We start from the raw sequence: 14018 nt of genomic DNA, 5'->3' as shown, positions 1-14018 counted from the left end.
GCTGTGTGGGGAGGCAGGCCCTGGGCCCGCTGATTGGCCAGGCAGCCCCTCTCGTCAAGCTCTTTTGTCTCAATGGGAAGAGGCTAGAAGAAGCAGCAGAGGCTGGGCAAGCCGAACTGGAGGGCGGGGGCAGCCACGGCTGCCTTGGAAACCGCTGCTTGGACTCCGCTACCCCTTGCTGGGCGGGAGAGCGAAGCAGCTCGCTTGGCTGTGCGGCCCCCGGTCTCTCATCGGCTGAGGAGGCACCATCCATTTCCCTTGCAGGGCCCCAGAGACCGGAAGGCAAAACAGAGTTGTCAGCGAGGCCTGAGCATCTGCTGGTAACCCGCAGATCACAGGTAAAGAAATGGCCTGCTCCACTGAGGAAGGAGGTCGGGTTCATCTGCATGCTACCCATTGGTATGATTTGCTTGCACTTGGGGAGGGGGCGTTTTCGGGAAGATAGCAAAAGGGATTTGCATCTCATTTCCTGTGAAGAAATGAAATGGAGGGCATCCTCCTTTGGTTTCCTTTCTCGATGACAGCCCATCAAAGATTCTGAATTTGAATTTTGTGAGACAAATGGAAGAGATGGTAGGCCGAGATTTTCCCTGGTGAAGGTATGGGATGAATGGCGGAGGTCAGGGGTGGGGTGGTGCACAGAGGAGGGAGGCTTTGCCGTCTGTTTTGAGAATGGAGAAAGGATGTTTTTTACCTCCTGGAAACACTGAAGGGGGTTAGCAGGATGACACGAAAGTCTGCCTCTGACGTTTCTTCCCCTTCCATTCCCTGGGCTGTGACGCAGTCTCAAATGCACTGAGTACCTGGATCTGCAAGCCGCTGTGGACTGAGAACCACCCTACGCAGGACGTGAGCTCTCCCACTTACCTGTTGCAGAGACAGGACGGGAAATAAAGACGACTTTCCTAACTCCTGTAAGAATCTGAGAAATAGCAGGAAACTTCTGAGGTGTGTGGGGGAGGAGTGTTGACATCTAAAACCTTGAGGTTCATAGATACCTTATTAACATCATAGACATAATATTAATAGACATCTTATTAATATGTGAAATATACACTATCGTGGTCTATTTAGACAGCTTAACATCTGCTCCAAACACTATTTCATCTAGAATTGGGAGCAACAGTTATTGTCCCTTATGAACAGGCTGAGATGAGGGAGAAGGGGGCAGGGTAGATGAGACTCAGAAAAATGCTCTGCTAGTACAGGGGACAGTGCCTTGTTGCTCCCAATTTTTCAGGATTTTTAGGGGACAGTGAAAATGTAGAACATTTTGCAACGTGTTGAAGAAGGTGTAAAATATAGACTGGTTCCCCTCAGCTCCATTCTGTCACTTGATTGGTCTTTTTCCTCTCCTTTTACAGGCCCTACTGAAATACAAGGAAGAGATAGCCCAGGAACCTTGCTTTGGAGGTTTCTGCAGGTTAGGCTTTTTTACTCTTAAAAGCCAGCAGATATTCAATCATGGCTAGTATCCTTGCACGAGTGCGTAACAGCCAGCAGCAGAACACACCCTTGCCACCTTGGGCCTATTCCTTACTGAGGTCCCTGGGTGTGAGTCTTGCTCCTTTAATGACCAATATAGTAGAAAGAAATGTGAAATTGTTCTCTGGGAGGGTGGCGCCAGCCCAGGGGGAAGAAACCTTTGAAAACTGGTTGATTCAAGTCAATGGGGTCCTGCCAGATTGGAATATACCTGAAGAACAAAAATTGCACCTCCTGATGAAAACCCTTAGGGGTCCTGCCCGTGAGGTCATGCGTTTGCTCCAGGCTGCCAACCCCAATCTAAGTGTGGCAGATTTTTTGCGAGCAATGAAACTGGTGTTTGGGGAGTCTGAGAGCAGCATGACTGCTCATGGTACATTTTTTAACACACTGCAGGCACAAGGGGAGAAAGCCTCCCTATATGTGATCCGTTTAGAGGTGCAGCTCCAGAATGCTATGCAGGCAGGTGTCCTAGCGGAGAGAGATGCAAACCAGACTCGCCTGCACCAGCTCCTTGTAGGGGCTGAGTTGAGTAGGAACCTGCGCAACAGGTTTAAGCAGCTCCTCAGGATGTATGCAAATGAGCAAGAGCACCTTCCCAGTTTCCTGGAAGTAATCAGGATGATAAGGGAGGAAGAGGATTGGGATGACAGTTTTATTAGAAGGAAGCGTCCCAAGAGATCTGAGCCAATAATGGAGCGAGCAACCAGTCCTGTGGTATTTCAGGAGTTCCAGCCAATGACGATCAGTAGTGCCGACTGCAATGTGATAGAGATAGATGATACTCTGGATGACTTAGATGAGGATTTGATTTTAGTGGAATCTGGGGACCCTCCACTCTCATCTTCAAATGACCCACCCCTCAGAGGCAGGGCTACATCTCAGGACCAAATGCTGGTCATTGATTCCACTAACCATCCCACGGCTCAATCTCCTTCCACCAGCTGTGATTCTACAAATAATAATAGTCCTGAGGATAGGCACAGAGGCAGGAAGCGCAAATACACAACCCCCTATTCCATTTGTGGTCAGGAGAACCACTCTAAAGAACTCTGTGACAATGAGAACAAGGCACAGGTTTATGCAACAGTGATGATCACACTGCAGGAGCTGTCACCTACAGAGATGTCAAAAGAAGTCCTTAGAGAGCACAATGACCTCTCAGGGTCACAGTAAGATGCTACCTCCAAGCCCTAAATGAGCCCTTAACTGTATTCAGAGTCAGAGGCTGTGAAAAACGAGGATGGGCGTGGGGTTCTTACTGAATGAATTAATCCTAAAGCACTTTTCCATGGGGGGGAAAATAGTGTTGTATATCAGCACAATGAACGGTGATGCTCTGACCACTTTCCTTGCTTCCTCTTCTGCTTGCTTAATGGTGTTTACTCTGTTTGTCTTTCTTCAATGTTTGTATTCTGTTCACCTGTGTTAAACACATCAAGAATACAATAACTGAACTATAAATTACCTGAAAATTGTCACCCCCATTGTCAGCCCTTTGGTGAATGTCCTTCTAGATATTTCCCTGTATCTGTGAATCCAGATAGATGTATGTGTGGATAAAAGTGATCAAATGTGTTGTTCTATATTGTGTGGTTTTGATCAAATAATATATCTTGTGGAGTTCAAAGTCAATCAATATATTATATATAAGCATCTCATTTAATGACTGTGCGTTGTTACTTTTTAGAAAGATAAAGGAAAATTAATTGCAACAATTATAATGGGGATATTGTACAGTGGGGTGGGGGTTGGGGATTTGAAACAACTTCTTTTACAGACAAGCAGCTGAAAGGGGCTGAATGTCTTTCCAAAGGCCCTTATCACAACTGACCTGTCTCCTAGATTATACAGCCACTATCTGCATCCACTGATTACTAATGCTGTAGTGCTCTCAAATGACAAGTCTCACCATGGGTGCGAAAGACAACAAAAACAGAATAGTGAGTCAAGGCTCCAGTGGTTCATACCTGTAATCCTACCTATTCAGGAGGCTAAGGTTCAGATGATCACCTTCAAAGCCAGCGCAGGCTGAAAAAAACAGCAAAAAGACAGCCTAGAAGCATGTCTCCAGTTGCAGAATGCCAGCTGATAAAGCAAGCCAGAAGGAAGCCAGAAGCCCTGAGCTCAATCCATAGTAAGGACAGGAATGCGTGTGCGCGCGCGCACACACACACACACACACACACACACACACAGATAGAATAATGACTGTTCCAGAGACTTCATTTTGGTTAACACTAGGAAAGGCACCTACCTCATCTGTTGTCCAGAGATTGGAGAGTGATGACATCTGAGCTTTTTCTCTGAGCAACACTAGTTCCTTATAGGTTCATTAGTCCCTATCCTGAGCAGAAAAGACTGACAAGGAGTGGGGGTGCTTTCAATTATGATAGGGAATAGAGTGAAATGAACACTGAAGACTGAAGGCAGTTTTTCCTGGAGGCATTGGTGCTTCCTTCCCTGGGTTGAGGAGACAAGGCTTGCAGCACTGGGAGCACTGTGTGAGGGAGAGGAAGCATCCAGCTGCCTGGGTAGGAGAGAGGAGCAAGGGGAGAGGACATGATGAGCAAGCTCAGTGCAGGTCTCACATCTACACTGACGGCAACAGGAAGGCTGGTGGGAATTGTACAGCACAGGTTTCATATAGCACCTTGAGCTCTGTGGTCTGGGGTGGGGACAGGGTTGGGGCTCTACATTAGCAGCTAGGGCCCACACAGTGGGGGAGAGTAGATTGCAGGCTGAGACCCCACTGCAGCCTCTCTGGGCTGCCACCTCCACAGCCTGACTTGGACTGAGTGCTTCTCCTTCCAGAATCGCCCTCCTCAGCAATGCTTTCCCCTGGCTTCTTGTCCTGTCCCATCCCTATCCCACGATGTCACCTAAAACTGTCTCTTCCCCTGGAGCCACGTTGGTCTCTTAGTGGAGATGGAGAGGCTCAGTTTCCTGTGTCCTACCTGTAAGGTTTATTAAAGTGGGTAGCCGGTAAAGGAGAATGCCACACAGTATTCAGGCAGGAGAGATAGTTTATTCCTGAACTGCTGGCCTGTAGCCGAGATGATACATGGCTGGAGAGAAGGGGCGACCCCTACCGGGCCTGCCTTATGCAGGGGTGTGTGGCCAGGTTGATTAGGATGTGACCTCAGGGAAGGGGCAAGTAACTGCCTCTAGGTCTGATGGTTACCCAGGTAACTGGGTGGAGATTTAAAAAGGTGGGGGGGAGGCATCTGCAAGGAGCCCTCCTGGGGTGGACCTTACACTGCCTAGTACCACCTCCCTTCCCACTTGCCCCTACTGAGCATTGCATGGAGGCCTTAACCTCAGCTTCCTTAACCCTCCAGACTGAAGAAGGCTGGGAGGGGCTGTCCGCTGGCCTCAGACACAGGACTTTTAGCTGAGAATTGACAGAGGCAAAGGCTCTAGAGTCTCACTGCCTGCATATCTCTGAAGCAACTCTGGCAGCCACTCCCATCCTTCCAAAGGGAGGATCAAAGGGACCCTCCCCCATGCCAGGCGGGAGGACCTGCAAATCCACTGGGCTCCTAACCTTATAATTTTATACTCCTTTATTTCTATTCAACCCTCTCCATCTACCCTTAGAAATATCATTAGATCTCCTCTGCCAGATTGGAATGTTATTCCACTTCAGTTTGCTTTTCCTGGTCACCTTTCCTTACTTTTATTCTTCAAATGTTATTTACCTTCATTTACAGTTTCTCCTGGGGGCTGGGAACATGGCCTAGTGGTAGAGTGTTTGCCTCCCATACATGAAGCCCTGGGTTCGATTCCTCAGCACCACATATATAGAAAACGGCCAGAAGGGGCGCTGTGGCTCAGGTGGCAGAGTGCTAGCCTTGAGCAAAAAGAAGCCAGGGACAGTGCTCAGTTCCTGAGTCCAAACCCAGTATTGGCAAAACAAAAACAAAAAAAAATAGTTTCTGCCGTCATAATTTCTTTCAGAAATGAGGTAAAGTGAAAAAGAAACGAGTGCCATACTTACCACTGCCCTCGATTTCCTTGGAGTTAACTCTGAGGTTCAGTATAAATCACAGCTTTGCGCGTTCTCTATTTCATCCCCTTTTTATTCCCATCTTCTTCTCTGTTGTGCAACCTTAAAACTCTAAATATTTCACCAAAAATGATGAAACGCTAATACTTCCTTTCCTGTGCCTCTCCTGGAGCTTGAAAGCAGGGCTTGGGTGCTGTCTCTAAGCTTTTGTACTCAAAGCTCACACTCTACCACTTGAGCCACAGCTCCACCTCTGGCTTTTTGGTGATTAATTGGAGATTAGAGTGTCATGGGCTTTCTTGCCTGGGCAGGCTTTGAAGCATGATCTTCTAGATCTCCGCCTCCTGAGTAGCTAGGATTACAGGGGCTAGTCACTGTCTCCCAGCCAAAGCTAATTAATACACTGTACTTTCTATTTCACTTTGTGAGACACTAGCTTTTCCTTTATTCAAAATATATATTGGCCAAGTGGCATGATAGTCCATGCAAGACGCTGAGGCAGGATCACAAGTTCAAAGCCAACCTGAGCTATTTAAGAAGACCCTGTCACAAAAATGAACAAGCAAAAATATGTACCTCCTTTAAAAGAAAGACACAGAAGTCTGAGGATGACTTATGTGATTAAGTGAAAGAAAGCTTTTAGGGGATGTTGTGTCTGATAGTCTTCATTCAAAATTACCTGTTTTTTTTCTATTTCATGTCAGTCCCTAAGAGGTACAAATTAGGCTTTTGCCTTGTCAGGAGAAGCTAGCCTTTGAGTGATCTTCTTTTGCATTATCTTCTTCCTTGATGCTATTATCCCTTGTTTCCATTACATCAGTCTCATGGCTTTTTCCTTCCTGTTTTTTCCCTTGTCTCCTCTGCTGAATCTCCTTTCTTAATCCTAACATATGAGTGATAAAAATTCAAATCATGACAACTGTGGTTTGCTTAAAGGTCATTAAGTACCATGTAGGACTAAACCTTTTAAATGAATTACCTCTTTAATCCCCATAGCAACTCGCTTAAGATAGGGATTACTTTAATTTTTTTATTTGTTATAGTTTAGATTTTAAATATCCTATGGAGGCCCACATACTAAAGTCTTGGCCACCAGCTCTTGGGAGGTAGTAGAACTTTTAGGAGCTGGGGCCTAGTAGATTGAGGTTAGGTCATTGGGTGCATACCCTCGATAGGAATATTGGGACCAATGAGCCAAATAAATACTTCCTCCTCTGAATTTGTTCTTTCAAGTATTTTGCTGCAGCAATGGAAAGTAACACAATTTCCAACCTATAGTTAATTTAATTACTATTAATCGATACACATTTCAGAGGAGGTAACAGGCTAGAAAGTTAGGGAATTTACACAGGACTATGTCTGCATTTAGCTGTGGAACCAAGGCTGATACATGGGACTAAATGAGCCTCAAAGCCTATGTCCCTTATTTGTGTTCTTATATGCACAGCACCCTCTGAGGTGGTAATATATACAGATGATACATGATGAAAATATGATTTACAGATATCATGAGACAAATGTCATAGCAGTAAGTGGTTGTGTGCCGCACACAAGGATAGAATTTTTTTTGCCAGTCCTGGGGCTTGGACTCAGAGTCTGAGCACTTTCCTTGGCTTCTTTTTGCTCAAGGTTAGCTCTCTGCCACTTGAGCCACAGCACCACTTGTGGCCTTTTCTATATTTGTGGTGCTGAGGAATTGAACCCAGGGCTTCATGTATATGAGGCAAGCACTCTACCACTAGGCCATATTCCCAGCCCCAAGGATAGAATTTTTAAAGACACTTGTTTGACAGAGGTTCATTTCTACCTTCTCTTTCTCTCCTTGTGACTGCTATCCCTCCTACTTCCTGGCAACCATCACCCCCTCACTTCTGAGTTGCATTATTCTGTTTAGTTCAAGTACCATGTTTCAGGTCTGTGCTTTATGGTGCAAATAGTTGTGAATTTAGCATATGCCAAGTGAGATGGTGGCAGAAGTCTGTGGAGGAAGAGATGAATTGCTCCTTTAGAGGTGCTGGGGAGATCTTGATTGCCTGATTGGAAAAAAAGATGTTTACTTTTCTGATGACACTAAGTATGAATTCCAGATAAATCTGAGAAGTAAATGTAGATTTTATATAGTTGTATACTTATTATTCTTTAATAATGTATGTTGCTACTACAGTTAGACAAAAACAGTAAGTTCTATTTTTCCAGAGTACAGTTGGGAGACTATAGTTCCCAATATGCTGTTACATATTTTATGAATTACTAGAACAGAGGAGCCCCAAAGATCCAAATGCAAAGTAATGACAAGTACATGGAAGCATTAATTTTACTGATATATCAGCACATATTGTATACATGCATTGAAATATCAGTGTAGGTCAAAAATATGTACAAGTATTAGGTTAATTAAAGCATTTTTTCAGTTGTCTAAGATGATGTAAATGTTAATCATCCTATTTGAACATTTTATGTTGTATGCATGTATTGAATTATTCCAACAAACCCCATAAATATGTGGACGTAAAATGGTAAATTCCAGCTGGGTGCCAGTGGGGCACACTTGTAATCTTTGCTACTCAGGAGGATGAGATCTGAAGATTGCAGTTTGATGTCAGCCTGGACAGGAAAGTCCTTGAGACTCATTTCCAGTTAGCCACCAGAAAAGTGAAAGTGGTGCTTTCGTTTAAGTGGTAGAGAGATAGCCTTAAGTGGAAAAGCTCAGGGACAGCACCCTTGCCCTGAACTCAAGCCCCATTACTGACCAAAAAAAAATGTTAAATTCAATAAATAATTTTAATGAAAGAAATAAAGACCCGCATGTTCAAAAGCAACTCCTTTTATTTCTTCTATTTAACTATTTATTTTTGTTAGTTGTAGAGCTTGAACTCATGGCCCAGGTGCTGTCCCTGAGCAATTTTTGCTCAAGAATACCACTCTACCATTTTGAGCCACAGCACCACTTCTGGTTTTCTGGTGATCAGTTGAAGATAAGAGTCTTACAGACTTTCCTGCCTGGGCTGGCTTTGAACCGCCATCCTTAAATCTCCTGAGTAGCTAGGATTACAGGCATGAGCCACTAGCACCTTGCTTCCATCCCAGTTTTCACAGCATCTTACCAGTGTAAAATCTTTAAAATATCCTATAGATAAGGGATTTTCAGTGTATCCACTTTGAAAATAATAAACATCAAAATTGTACAAATAGAAATACCAAGACATAGAGAAGTGAGGCAGGCCATTACAAGGCAGAGCTGTGAAGACAGACTTCAGAAATTTTCATCATCCTTCTTTGAGAGTAGAGCCGCTGTGGATACATATTATCTACAAATGGTAAATTTTATTTCTTCTTTTTAAAGCCATATATATTTATTTTTACTTGTCTATTGCCTCATTGTGCTGGTCAAACCTAAAATGCAAGTAGCGAGCAGAGCGCAGAAGGGGGCATCTTTGTCATTATTGGTGGTGGTGGTGGGCTTGGGGTTTGAACTCAGGGCCTGGCGCTGTCCCTGAGCTTTTGTGTCAAGGCTAGTGCTCTACTACTTTGAGCCACAGCACAACTTCTGGTTTTTAAGTAGTAATTAGAGATATAGACTTTCCTGCCCAGGATGGCTTTAAACCACGATTTTCACATCTCAGCGTCCTGAGTATCTAGGATTACAGTCTTGAGCCAGTGACCTGTTAAGGAAATGGAGGAGAACAGAAAAGGAATAGGCCAAACTCAATCAACAGGCAAGGACTGTTTATTGAGAAATAGCAAGGGGCACAGACCTTCCTATGGGTTTGGAGGTTGTGCAAGGGGGTGAATTTGGGACCAGGCTTATATGGGGTCTGAGCAAGGAGGCAGAGGTTATTGAAAGGGCCACTAGGTCTAGGAAGTTGGGACTTTTCAGTCTGGCCCACAAAGGGTTGTTTACAGCTGGGCCTAGGTGAAATGTCCTTTCTTCATATCAAAGCAGATTCTCAGGGCTGGGAACATGGCCTAGTGGCAAGAGTGCTTGACTCCTATACATGAAGCCCTGTGTTTGATTCCCCAGCATCACATATATAGAAAATTGCCAGAAGTGGCGCTGTGGCTCAAGTGGCAGAGTGCTAGCCTTGAGCAAAGAGAAGCCAGGGACAGTGCTCAGGCCCTGAGTTCAAGGCCCAGGACTGGTAAAAAAAAAAAAAAAAGAAAGAAAGAAACAACAACAACAACAAAAAACAAAGTAGGTTCCCATGTTGAGATTTTGCCTGGTGCCTGGATAGCCTGAGGCAATAGGGTGGAGGTCAATCCTTCAGCACCCAGCAAAGATATCTTTTTTTTGCCAGTCCTGGGCCTTGGACTCAGGGTCTGAGCTCTGTCCCTGGTTTCTTTTTGCTCAAGGCTAGCACTCTACCACTTGAGCCACGGCGCCACTCTGGCTTTTTCTATATATGTGGTGCTGGGGAATCGAACCCAGGGCTTCATGTATATGAGGCAAGCACTTTACCACTACTAGGCCATATTCCCAACCCAACATCTTTGTCTTATTCCTGAAATCAAGGAACTTTGTTTTTGCAGTGCTGGAGATGAAACCCAGGATCTTAAGCACTGGGCAAGTACTTCTCTACCACCGAGCTTCATCCTTAGCCCAAAGGGTATACTTTCAGCAAGACAGAGAAAGAGATGTGCTACAGGTTTTTAGTATGCAACATTTGGAATTATCCCAGATGCCCCTCAGTGGACAAATGGATTAAGAAAATATGGTATATGTACATAATGGAATTTTACTCATTCATTAGAAAAAATGATATTGTGCCATTTGTAAAGAATTTGAAAGACCTGGAAAAATTATTTTAAGTGAAGTCAGGCTCAGAGAGACAAAAAATGCATGTTTTCCCTTATATATGGAAGCTAGATTTAGCTTATACCCTTACAAGTAAATATGTTAGGTGGTATGCAAGTGTACACAAATGTATCAGCTGAATTATGGTAGATTCAAGAAAGAATTTAAATAGAAAGGTATAGTCAAATTTCAACAAAATAAACACCAGGAAGCTGGCACTTGAAAGTGGAGGGATGGGGTCAAGGGGAAAGAGGATGGAAGAACGAAAAGAAGAGAGGGTAGAATGCAGTCTAGGGTTCAATATATACCCTACAAAATTAAGAATAATGAGGGAAGGGGTGGATAGGAAAAGGAAGGGTAACAATGTTGAAAGGGATGACATTGATCAAGATATATTCATAAACTGCTTTGTTAAATGATACCCCCTTTGTAAAATTACTTAAAGATAATAAGAATCATTCTTCTGCTGGGTGCAGGTGCCTCATGTCTGTAATCCTAGCTGCTCAGGAGGCTGAGATCTGAGGACTGGGGTCCTAAGCCAGACCAGGCAGCAAAGTCTGTGAGAGTCTTATATCCAATTAACCACCAGAAAACAGGAAATGGTGTTGTGCCTCAAAGTGGTAGAGGGTTAGCTTTGAGCAAAAGAGCCCGGGGACAACACACAGACCCTGAGTGTTATGCCAAGTCGCGAAACCACCACCAAGAAGACCACCAAGACTCAGACATTCCAAAATGCAACAGCAAGGCAAGACTTTATTCAAGCACGGGGCCGCGGCCCGGGCCTTGTCCTACCCACCGACACAGCAGAGGTTAGGAGGAAGCCCCGAGCTGAGATTACACAGAGTTTATAAAGGCAAAAGACAAAGTTACAGCAATCAGGTGTTTAAGCAAGCAAGATTACGGGTACAAATCTGATTGGCTCAGGGTTCGAGGCATTCTAGGGGCGGTTAGAGTTAAGCATTCCCAGGCGGTTAGAGTTCTTGACTGGCTGGGCCTTAATAAGCTTGTCCTGGGTTTGCTCAGTTTAAACAGACAACAAAATGGGGGTTGCCTGAAAATGGGGTTTACTTTAACTCTTCATTTCCCCCTTCATTCTCCCCCTTCTGATAGGTAATTCGAGAACCAATCGTGGTTCTCCTTGCTTATTAGTTTGATTCTGACTGAGAATCGGTAGGGATAGATTGGTATTGTGCCTGCAATACCATAAGTTGTCGGTGGCGCTTTACTCAGTTGGTAGCGGGTGTGGCTCAGGATGAGGTCCAGTCTCATAAAGGGCCTTTAGCTTGAGCCAGATCTCTTGGTGGACTTTCTATAGGGCTCTGAGGGGGTGATAAAAGCTCATAACAAATGCAATTACAAGTTAGGAATACCATTTAGATGACATCACACAAGTCCCTTAGCCCTGCAGATACAGGTACAAATAAACAGTTTTACACCAAAGCCCCAATTCTGACCCTATTTATATTATTGCCATATTTGATTAGATACCAACTTTACTCATATGCTCTAATTTTAAGACATACTGATACCATTTGTTACATACTCACTTTCTAGGGATTGCCTTTCTTTTTTTTGGCTAGTCCTGGGCTTTGGACTCAGGGCCTGAGCACTGTCCCTGGCTTCCTTTTGCTCAAGGCTAGCACTCTGCCACTTGAGCCACAGCGGCACTTCTGGCTGTTTTCTGTATATGTGGTGCTGGGGAATTGAACCCAGGGCCTCATGTAGAGGAGGCAAGCTCTCTTGCCACTAGGCCATATTCCCAGCCCATAGGGATTGCCTTTCTCACCTTTAACATGCCAAAACCTTTTAATGTAAAGGAAACATTTTTGTTTTCTCTCTCTAAAGTCTTTCCTTATACAGTTTTATAATCTGTGTTTTATAAAATTTAACATATCCCCACTCACACCATCTTCTACTTCCTCAAACCATCAGTGACTTACTGGAACGTTCTGTGACAATTTACTTTTTAAATCCCTTTCTTATCCAGAGGAAACCATTTCTCTATTCCTTTCTCCAAGGATTTCTATACTAACCTTCCTCTTTATATTTCCTGGGGCTTCTTTGCTGCTAGAGTTTTAAACTGTCTACATTTTCCGGTTTATCTCAACTACATCAAGGCAATTTACTGTAACTCCACCCACAGGCTGTTGGGGAAGACAAAGAGGGGGCGATGGTCAGTCCAATGGGACTGCTGATCCTAAGAAGCCAGACCAGAGCCAACTATCATAAGCCAACTATTCTTTGTCTATATTCTATATCTATATTCTATATCTATATTTTATATCTATATTCTATATCTATATTCTATATCATGAGCCAACTATTCTAGAGTGGATTTCTCCAGTTTCCAGTTCCTCCAAGTGCCTAAGGTTGGCCAGTGGCATCTGTAAGATTCACCCCCAGGAGGGCTCCATGAAGATGCACCCAGCCAGTTTAAATCTAGGTCCAGTTACCTTGGTACCTGGCACACCTGATGGCAATTACCTCCCTCTCTTCTCTGAGGTCACACCCTAATCCATCTGGACACATTTTAATACTCTTGGACATACCTCCACCCCAGGAATTGCCTGAAAGTGACTCTCCAGCCTGTCATACATGCTTTGAATTTAGCAGCAGGCCAGTCTGATTGAAAATTTCTTACAATATCCAATTTTCTTAATAGAGCTAGTTAGCAGATCCAAAGCACTTTCCAGCAGAAACCAGTTGCGTATGATAAAGAGTCTGATCTGAAGATGTAGATTCTTCCTGATGACTGTTGACTCTCCTTGATCCTCACTCAAATGCAATGGGCAGGGGCCACGGTGGTGTCAGGCAGCAGTGGCTCCCAGTGGTTCCAGTAGAATGTCATACCTTCTGGGTTACCTGCAACTTTCTCCATAGACTGGTTAGAGAAGCTTAACCTAAGTTAACCTAAAGCTTAACTTTAGTCAAATTTCCTAGTATTTTCCTGATTCCTTCTTAAGCACACTAGCTTTTGCAGGCTGGCACATTACTGAAAGTCAAGACAGCTTTAGGCAATCAATGGCCCTTGGGTCATTTTGCCAGGGCAATAAGTTTAAATCAGATATTTCCAATAAGGCTAGGATTATTTTTAAGCCAACATAGAAGGCTTGGCCTGTAACCATTTCTCACAAGTGCAGTCTCTGTATACTGTTACCTCTGTTTTCCATGCCTCTAGTTTATCCTGCATCATCTTCCCAAAAATAACTCTGGTCCCTTGGTCCTAAAAGGGGGGCTGATGGGTGAAGATCATCCATCTTCTATAACTTCTTCATGCTGACTCAGAGACCTTGACCTTACCTAGCCAGGAACCTTAACCTTAGTCTACTTTACCAAGGGGCTGCAGGATCAGATGTCCATTAGGAGCTTTACTCCAAACTGGAAATTACATTCAACATTTTGACTTTCAACTATACAGACTTCTTTTGGGGCTATCGCAGTGTAGCCTTTTGGTGTAGCCATTCTAGTTTGTGAAAGCTTTTTTCTGACTGGCTAGGGAACTGATCTCTAATGACCTAAAATATGTCTACATTACCTTTGCAGGCCTTTAACAGATCTCAATAAGGACATAGTCTCAGGTCTACAAGCTTTGTTTCCTGAACAGATGTATCAGCTTAAAATTCTCACTGCCAGTCAGGGCTTTGAGTAGATGTGGGGGGTTGGGATTTTAAACTATCCTCTCATTTGACAAACTTACCCTTACTAGCCACTATCACAGATGACTGGCAAGTT

General features: G+C 44.1%; 1 protein-coding gene across 3 annotated transcripts; it reads left to right on the top strand.

Annotated features, from left to right (window-relative positions):
* Window positions 1-91: 91 nt before the first annotated feature.
* On the top strand, window positions 92-3133 carry Zcchc18 (zinc finger CCHC-type containing 18). 3 transcript variants are annotated; one of them, XM_048336142.1, is made up of 4 exons: window positions 92-338; window positions 525-573; window positions 785-914; window positions 1365-3133. In XM_048336142.1, the coding sequence occupies exon 4, from the start codon at window positions 1465-1467 to the stop codon at window positions 2659-2661; it is 1197 nt and encodes a 398-aa protein (XP_048192099.1). In that variant the 5' UTR covers window positions 92-338; window positions 525-573; window positions 785-914; window positions 1365-1464; the 3' UTR covers window positions 2662-3133. The 3 variants fall into 3 exon arrangements, with proteins under 3 accessions (XP_048192099.1, XP_048192098.1, XP_048192100.1); XM_048336141.1 differs by having other exon boundaries at window positions 525-599; XM_048336143.1 differs by having other exon boundaries at window positions 92-399; window positions 525-599.
* The last annotated feature ends 10885 nt before the right edge of the window (window positions 3134-14018 follow it).

Source organism: Perognathus longimembris, chromosome 28 (genome assembly GCF_023159225.1).
Source record: "Perognathus longimembris pacificus isolate PPM17 chromosome 28, ASM2315922v1, whole genome shotgun sequence".
Classification (NCBI taxonomy): Eukaryota; Metazoa; Chordata; class Mammalia; order Rodentia; family Heteromyidae; genus Perognathus; species Perognathus longimembris.
Note: the sequence above shows the minus strand (reverse complement) of the source record. Positions and strands in the feature narration are given on the sequence as shown.